At 36.1% G+C, this 9,128-nt stretch overlaps 1 protein-coding gene across 1 annotated transcript; it reads right to left on the minus strand.

Moving 5' to 3' along the window:
- Nucleotides 1-1,368: 1,368 nt before the first annotated feature.
- Nucleotides 1,369-6,472, minus strand: LOC107645605 (Zinc finger C-x8-C-x5-C-x3-H type family protein). Its single transcript, XM_016349672.3, has 7 exons — nt 5,914-6,472; nt 5,640-5,782; nt 5,111-5,173; nt 4,826-4,945; nt 4,445-4,732; nt 4,044-4,355; nt 1,369-2,289 (listed from the first exon to the last, which is right to left on the minus strand). Exons 1-7 carry the CDS (start codon nt 6,005-6,007, stop codon nt 1,912-1,914), a joined length of 1,398 nt encoding a protein of 465 aa, XP_016205158.1. The 5' UTR covers nt 6,008-6,472; the 3' UTR covers nt 1,369-1,911.
- Between the last annotated feature and the right edge of the window lie 2,656 nt (nt 6,473-9,128).

Genomic DNA, 9,128 nt, shown 5'->3' on the forward strand with positions numbered 1-9,128 from the left:
CAACCAATTAGTACATCATGTTGAGCCAAATAAAAGGTAAACAAGTAACAACTAACAAGTATGCATTAAAATAAAAGACACAACTCATGATAGTGTAGCTATCACAATTACTAATAATGTGACAACTGCTAGATGAATCATGGTCTCACACTGCATCGATCTGGTGGTCATCATGAGGCCATCAATTTCTTTTGTTGAATGGCCGAATAGTCCGCTTAGGTAATCATATCATAATTTGATACCAAACTATAGATATATTTTTATTTGAATAATAATAGAGAATCAGATTTTAATTAGTTAATATTATCAAATTTTATTGTAATAATTTTTATTTTTTGGAGAATTTAAAATTTAAAATATATGATAAAAAATTAACTGATATTGATTGGAAAAAACCAACTTATTAATTGAACTCTTTCTATTTTCTATGGTTGTGGACTTGGAATTCTTAATATTTGAACACGTAAAAATTGAATATTTATGTACATCCAACTCAATTAAGTTATAGCGTTTAATAAGAATTTAGATGAATATCACATCAATAGTCAAAACCTGATAAATACATAAATATTGGTGCGGAAAAGAAAAATTTAGGTATGTAAAAATGATTCGTCGCATATTATGTTGCGCTAGTTAAATTTTTTACTCTATGCTCTAGAGTGTGTCACCAATTTATTTATCAACATTTCAGGCTTTACAGCCAACAATTGCCATTCCATCCAAGAAATATGATTATATATATGAACACCTGGCAGGTGGTCCTAACTCCTATTTATGTTACAAACTTTACAGTAACATTGTAAATCTTCAACTTATTATCTATGAACTAAGAGCAGCTTTATTTAGAGTCAAATGGTAAGACAGGATTAAATATTTACAACAGGTACTTTCTGTTTGATTCCTCATTTATTGGTATACTTCTTTTTTAAAAGAACAATCAACTAATTACTAATAGAAAAAAGAGGGAGGGGGGTTGGAATTCCGTTGGAACTTAAAAGACAAGTGAAAATTAACATATCTAATTAGAAAGTGTCATTTTATCTAATCATGAGCTACAAAATATTGATTTCGCTTTAAAATATTAGTTTCGACTACGGTTGTCCGTGGACCGAGTTGAATGGATTGAAGATTTTCCAACGCAACCCATTCATTTAATTAGTGGGTTGGGTTGTGTGGGTATTACAATCTCTTAACCCTAACTAACCCAACCCAAAAAATATTTAATTTATATAGTTAATAAAAGCATCTATTAACTAAAGAAAAATCAATATAATTAAATATTTATCAGCTAAATTAATATGATAATGATATCATAAGTCTAAATATATATAAATTTTTAAAAATTTCATAAGGGGAAAAAGGGAGAAAGAACTAAAATCAACACCTTCAAATTAATTAACAAATTAGAATTACAACACATTTACTGGTCTAAGAATAAATATTAAATACCCTTCACTAATTTTAAAGGCCCCCATAGCCATAGGGTTACCCTGTGTTCCCAGAAAAATACTAAAAGCAACAGTCGCTCTCCCTTCTCGAGCGAGGAAGGTAACTGGAACCGCCATTTTGCAGCAGTGTAGGGTAGTATCTGGAATGCCTCAGTAAAATGTACACATACCAAAACCATTATCCCATGAGACCATTAAAGAAAACACCATATCAAGTTTTCTATTGAAGCTTATTCCACATAATAATATTATAATTAGATAATATATGAACATAATTCGAATGGCCTACGCTGGTGAATTATAAACACTGGAAGGAACTTGGAGTAGTTTGAACTAGATATTCAATGAGACTATAGACAGAAGCAATAGAGGCTAATGAAACAACATTCAATGCTAATGAGGAAAAACCTTTTTCTTCCATTGGTATAATTAATTAGCCTGCTAAACGTATTTCATCGTTTTCCTATCTGGTGCTTCGGCTAGTGCTTAGAGGGGCAGAACTCTGAGTTGAGAGTTGCACATCAGATAGTGAGACAGTTCCACCTTGTGAAAAGATTAAACTGACAGAGGTAGTGGGACTATTTCCAGAAGAAGGCATTCTGGTTGAAAAGGAGGATTCCATTTTGGACCCCGACATCAATTCAGGCCGAAGCTCTGAGGATGTTAAGGAAGGAGCCAGGGTAGACAGCAAAGACCCAACGGGGTATGGAGTTACTGGTGCATCAGTCAGGGAAGATGTTGATGGACTATATCTCACAGGCCCGAAAGGATGGTCAAATTTGCATGTGGAGCCAAACTTGCAATGCCCGTTTTGCAAATAAAATGCACAAGGTTGAACCCCCTGTTTTCTAGAAAAGGAATTGATTAAGAAAAACTTCCAACGAAAGGGCATCAATTATAATGCTGCACTGCATTATCATGCAGAAACAAGTAACTCAAATTATTAAAACATCTGCAACAGGATTAAAAGGAACAGGCAGAATTAGATATGCTTTTTACTAGTAATCTCAAACTATGTAAGACTACCTAAGTGAGAACAAATCCAATGCACTTAAGAGGTATCAATAAGAACTATTAAGTAACCTTCTTTTGAGAGAGAGAGAGAGAGAGAGTATTATTGATTTGAATGGTTTATGGTTATAATGAGAAAGGAAACAAGTATGAAGCAAAAACAGCATGTCCTCTAAAGAACTCGTCATACTAATACTGTCTAATACAGTAATCAACAAAGGATTCACTTATGTCAACAATCAAAAATTAAAACAAAGGAATAAATGAACAAAAAGAAGTCCTACATCAAAAGATGATACCTACCTATATAGTTATCAGAAAACCAAAAATAGCAGAATTATATTAACTCATTCAATCAGATTCCTATCCCTGAACACCAGTAATACTACAGCTAAAAAGATATCTTGAGAAGCCAATATAAGCAGGGAATTACAAAAATGATAGCATCTTCTTTATTCATCATTGATAGCACTATGACAGTTACTTTTGATTCCTATCACTATCAAGTTTGACCTTGTGCAACTGACATCAGGGTTATGACTTAAATGCCACACATGGGTACTCGATACCCTCAGAGACTTCTTATTCCGAATCCTATTAATATAAGTTTCTTCTCAGAATAATCAATAAGTCCCGGTGTCATAGCCTAAGTTGGAATATTTATCAGCTCGACATACAAGTACATAAAGATGTTTCAAAAAGTCATTTGCAAACATGGGTTCATTGCGCAGATATGCATAACACAACAAAAAACTGTGGTCTGACACAAGTAAATGGTCAAAACAGGAATTCAGCATACGTCAATGCTGTCCAGAATCAGAGAAGTGGTTTTTTAACATGACAATATCAGCTGATATAGCGAGAGAAGGAAAACACACATCTTTAATTAACATCTTCGCTTTATCGAATAGCTAAAAATATAGGGGGTCATGCGTTTTGCATACAGACACTAGATGTCAATGTAGCTTTGCCCCAGGCATGTATTTTATTTGTCTCAAACAAACTGCCAAGATACATGCCCCAAGTAAAAATAAAAAGTAAATACTTCATAAAGTTCTCCAAGCCATATGCATGTTTCACCCTCTTATATGGGAAACTATAGTTCAAAAAGGAGAAGAAATAAATCCCTTAAATTTCATGATCAGCGTACAATACATAGATTCAATTATGTCGCGAAATATCCTGAAGAAAAATCAACAAATGTTGAAGGAAGCAAAACATCAGAGAACCACAATAAGTACAAATCCGCATGTTTAATGCAATATAATTGAGCCAAGATCTACAGAATTTATATCTAATCAGATGACTCAGAAAACACTTGGCTCCAAGTCTTCAGTTCATTCCAGGCAAAAGAGTAGATTAAGCAAATAAGTCATTGAGGCCTACAACTGTGAAATTGCCACAGGTGCCAAAAAAAAAGGTAGCTAAGATATGAACAACTAATTTTAAATTTAAATAAAAAAAACAAATAGAACATCATAAGCTATAACTTGAAAATACATTATTACCATATAACATGAGATGGACAAATTTGAGGCGATAAATTAAACAAAATAGTCAAATCAAATGAGTAACTGTACTTACCGGACGAAGAGGAAGACCAATGGGGCTGAGGAGTGGTCGTGTCACACCCCTATCCCGTGGATGATCATATCGACAAGCCGATCCAAATTTACAGTCCCCTGTTTTAAGATAGTATTGGCATTCAGGTTGGCCAGGACGTTCAGGAAAAACTTCCTCCTTCTGACCACTGCCTGAGGGGCCAATAGAAGAGGGCAGTGGAGTATATGGCCTAGCAAAAGCTGATGTTGATGAAGACAATTGGGTCACTCCATATAGAGAAGTAGCCCCAACAGCAGGTTGAGCACCAGGAGATAACACAGGACTAACAGGTGCCTGCTCCAATTTAATGGCACCACCATTAAGTAACTACTCAAGAAAAGTCAAAATAAATAACTTTCTAACACAGAGTATTTTTATCTCACCGAATAAGGACTCCATCCAGGAAATGGAACAACTCCTGGAGAAAGAAGTACAGGACCATAAGCCCCTTGAACGTACGAACCAGCCAACATAGGAGGCCTAGCCACTCTCAAGCTTGTGGATGCTCCCCCGTATTGGTCAGGCAGAGGAACCGTAGGAGATTGCACCTGTTGATAAAATTGAGGTGCAGAAGCCGGCAATGATGTGCCAGCAGCAGGATGATGGAATTTACAAGTCACACCAAATTTGCACTGCCCCGTTTTCAAATAATAGGAGCATTCTTTCTCACCCTATTGTGGAAATAAAAGTGACAGGTATGGTTTAGCCATTGCATAATTTGCTATCAGTTAAATGAAAGAAAAGAAAAGGGATAAGACTCAAACCGGCCGTAATGGGTATCCATAAATATTTAGCGGTGCTTGGCTCAAAGATCCACCTCCATGTTTTGGATGGTGAAATTTACAGGATGCACCAAATTTACATGTTCCAGTTTTTAGATAATACTGCTCACCAGAAGAGACACATAATCAACATAACAAGCGGATGATTATTACAAAGATAATAATGTAAGGATCCCATCAGAGGCTGGGACAACAGAAATGTAAAAACAAGAAAGTTCAGGTCTTCATGATTCACATTGCAAGTAAAATGAAAAAAAATATATATACCTGACATGGAGGTTCCCCTGCTCTTTCCGGGTACTCCCCTGTTGCTCTTACAGCCGCAGCAACCTGAGCAGTAACTGATTTAATACATATTTATACACTTGTGCAACCATATGATTCTTACTAAGATTAGACGAAATTAAATATTAGTTATCTAGATTGATCTTGTGGTACTTATGCAACAGGAAACAAATTTGCTCCACCTGAACTGCATTCAGTCCGCATTGAATAATTCCAAATCCAAACATCATTCCTACTCTAAAAATCACAACTAACATTTAAAATTACAAAAAGGAGAAAAATAGTTCATTAAAAAAAAAGGGAACCTACCACAAAAGAAAATAGAATCACAATGTTAAGTTAATAACAGCACATTAACCCTTTAGCACACAATCCTAAGTCCCAAACTCAGCTATAACTTAAAAAGAAAAAGAAAGCACTATGGAGAACCACAGAACTAATGCAGATAGGAGTGCGACACTTCAATCCAACCTAATGCAGACATCATTTAGATTCACAATGAAGATGTTACCGCAGCACGGTCACGAGGGTGATTGTAACGGCACCTTGCACCATATCCGCAGTACCCAGTTCGCATGTAATACACGCAATTCGGAGCACTGGGTCGCTCCGGGTACGATTCGCTGCTAGCCAGAGTCAACTGCCACATTGATTCTGCATCCAAACCACAAAATCAGCCATATCCCCCAAACCCTAACTCCCACATTAACAAAACCCTAACAAAACCGACAAAAAGGAGTAAAAATTCGACCCGAAGCGAAACCAAGAGTTGAAAAGGGGAAAACCTTCGAGGCCAGTATCGGGGCCCGGCGAGCGCCATTCGGGCTGATTCCCCGGGTTCGACCCGTTCCTCCCCGGGTTGCGACCGTAAAGCTCCATGGAAGCCAGGTTTTGTTTCTTTCTGCTTTTTGTTTTTTAGGGAGAAGCTTATGTACAAGTTTAGAGTGTAACAAGTGAGAGTCTGAGAGAGATAGGGACGTGTGTTATTGCTGTGTGCTTTACAGAGAACGGGGATCGTGGAGGGTTCTAGAATGTTCTGGAAGGAAGAGGGAAGGAAGAAGATCGGATACGTCCGCTCTCTTAGCCGCTGGGGTTTGCGTCGCGAATCCGAAAAAGAAAGAGAGAGAGACTGAGATGGACAGAGATGGGTTTTGTTTCTCTCTAAGACTGTAACGGAGCGTGTGTTTCGTGTGCTTTCTCTTTCTCTCTCTCTAGGACTGTACGGTCTGGTGTAGGCTTTTTTCCAGCTCCATTTTTTCCTTTTTTTTCTTTTTTCTTTTTTCTTTTTTCTTTTTTTTTTTTTTTTGGGTGCGTACCCGCCAAATGGCGCACCTGGAAAATGATAATATTCGGGGGAATAGTTTAGTTTAAACTTAAGGGGCTGAGGAGGTGTAACCGACACTACTAGTCTGTGGTGAAATGACGCGAATATCCCTGCGGGGTAATAATGATGGGCGATGGCAACGGAATGGGGTTTTGATTTGGTTGGTGTGGGGTGAGCTGTGACAAAAGTGGGCTTTGATATTTCGGTTCGAAAATGGGGGATGAATTTGTCATTTCAACTTTACCCTAGCCTCCTACTTTTTGCTGGTCCGTTTAAATTGTACCACCTCATTCCGAGCTGTCCTTTTATTTTCTCCTTTTTTCTTTAATTTATATTATATTTATACAGGAGAAGATTCTTATTATACTTTGATGGATATTTAGAGCATAAGATAGGTGAATCATGGGGTTATAAAGACTTTATAATAAAACGGTATGGGTTAAGAATTTCTTGAGAAGTTCATAAAAAGGAAGTAGGTGTTGAAAACAATTTTCACATATAGTCAGTTATAAAATATGGAGTAGTGTGGATCTTTTTTGTTGTTGATGGTAATATAAGAGATAATATTATTAGAGATAAAATTTATTTTACTTTGATTTTTTTTTTCGGTTAACACTTTGATTTTTTTTTTTGTGTTTAATTCTTCTTATCGCTTTATTTTATTGTGTTGAGCTCGTTTGTTTAAAAAAAAAATATTTAGACTAGGTGAATCATGTGAAGACTTTAAGACTGGATGGGCTAAGTTACCAAAGAAAAAAACAGTATGGGCTAAGAACTTTTTTAGAAGTTCATAAATTGTAACTTCAGCTGGTGTCAAGTAATTTGAATATGTAAAAAAAGGAAAAGTATTTGCAAATAGGGTTTCAGTTTCAACCGTTTTAAATTTCAGTTTGTTAAAAGATTACAACATACATTGTAATTCTACGTTCAATTCTTATTCTTGTTTTGTAATTTTAGTTATCAGCCCATAGGTCAAAAAAGGGGAAGAAAAGAAAGTTACATTGTTATATACTTATATCCCTTGCAATCGTGTAAAGCCAAATCTTGTCGCCTAAGAACATACTTGACAAATGACAGCTGAAATTCTCAACTTATGCAGTTCTTCTGCTAACTAAACCAGCGAAGAATGTTCAATTGTTCATGGAAATATGATATTTTATATCGGCAGTTCAATTTAAGCACACATGGATTCAACTCTATAATAATTTTAAAACTAATAAGTGATTCACATATTCATAATGACCAAAAAAGCATTTCATATAATTCTACTAATGTTATTGAGCAAGTCCTTTGATTCAAAGACCATGTTACCATAAAACATTAAACAAACCTCCATAATCATGCACCAACCCCCCTACAAGAAGCCAATTTCTTAATAAATCCATCAAAGTTATTTTTCATCATTCAAGTAAGGAGAGGAAATAAAAATTGTTAAGTGTAATTCTTATATTTATTAATGAAAAATAGTTATTTTTTCACATTAATTTACCTTGTGTATTTGACTGGTTAGAAACTAGAAAATAAAAAAAATTAAGTGTTTAAACACTCATAAATTAAAATAAAAATTTTATATATAATAAAAATTATAAATTTAATAGTGATTTTTATTTTATCATTTTTGTTATGTAGGTAACCTAAAATAGGTAGATTGGGCTTGAATGATTGGCCCAAACGTTAGAGGAAGGTGGTCTCCGACTTATTCGCGTTCGGGAGCCACCGTCCGAGTTGTGTGTTTGAAGGAATGGGGGGTGATACCTGCAATAACACTCCGATGCCTAAGTCAGCAAGGAGTTAAGCAGGTTTAGAGTATTGGAACTTAGGTTTATCTGAGTGTGTCAATGTATTTATAGGTGATGATCCAATAACCACCGTTGGAGTAGTTCCACTTCTGAAGGTGGATAACCGTCTCTTTATTTTAGAGTTGTTGAGATATCTCTTCTAGAAGTGGATGAGAGATTTTAGGGGGCAGTTACTTATTTGTATAAGCGTTATCTGCCAGCTCATGTCGAACCCGTCCTCTTTGCGGAGGAGCCTATGTCGAACCCGACCTCCTTTGAAGAGGTCGGATAGGTGGTAAAGGCCAACCTTTGGATTGGGCATTTTTAGCTTACTTGGGCATGTGCCATAATATTGGGCCAGGAGATGAACAGTGCCCCTACTCGAGTCCAATCTCTTAGTCATGAGTTGGATTCAAGTATTTGATTAAACTCGGGTTTATTTAAATTGGAAAACGACGTGATTTTAGTTTAAAACCGACGTGATTTTGAATTCCTCAACCGTTGCGTCTAATCAAACGTCGTGTCTGTTTGGGATTCTGTATTTACACGTGGGGGCAGTTATATTGGTAACGGCGTGTTTCTTTAATGACCGCGTCGTTTTACTGTTATGCCCCTGGTCTGTTATAAATACTTTTTCCTCTTCTTTTTTTGTTTCCTTTCATCTCCTCTTTGAAGTTTTCTCCCTACTATCTTACTTCTTTGCTCAAAAACTTTCTTTGGCCTTTCGTTCGCGGGTGCATTGCCGTTTTCTTTCGCCGTGACTGCTTCTCTTTTGATCCTACAAAGAAGGTTGGTTCTTCTTCATCTTCCTCTGTCATTTGTGTAGTTCTTTCTTTATTCCTACTTGGTGCGCTTGTGTGTTTGAGGAAAATTTCATGCCCTTACCGCTCCTTTATTT

Source organism: Arachis ipaensis, chromosome B6, assembly GCF_059453495.1.
Source record: "Arachis ipaensis isolate K30076 ecotype BB chromosome B6, ASM5945349v1, whole genome shotgun sequence".
Classification (NCBI taxonomy): Eukaryota; Viridiplantae; Streptophyta; class Magnoliopsida; order Fabales; family Fabaceae; genus Arachis; species Arachis ipaensis.

Coding starts and splice junctions, on each gene's coding strand:
- LOC107645605 (XM_016349672.3), bottom strand. CDS start 6,007: ATGGAGCTTTACGGTCGCAACCCGGGGAGGAACGGGTCGAACCCGGGG. Junction 5,783..5,913: donor CCCCGATACTGGCCTCGAAG/GTTTTCCCCTTT, acceptor GTTTGGATGCAG/AATCAATGTGGCAGTTGACT. Junction 4,733..4,825: donor ATGGATACCCATTACGGCCG/GTTTGAGTCTTA, acceptor TTTCCACAATAG/GGTGAGAAAGAATGCTCCTA.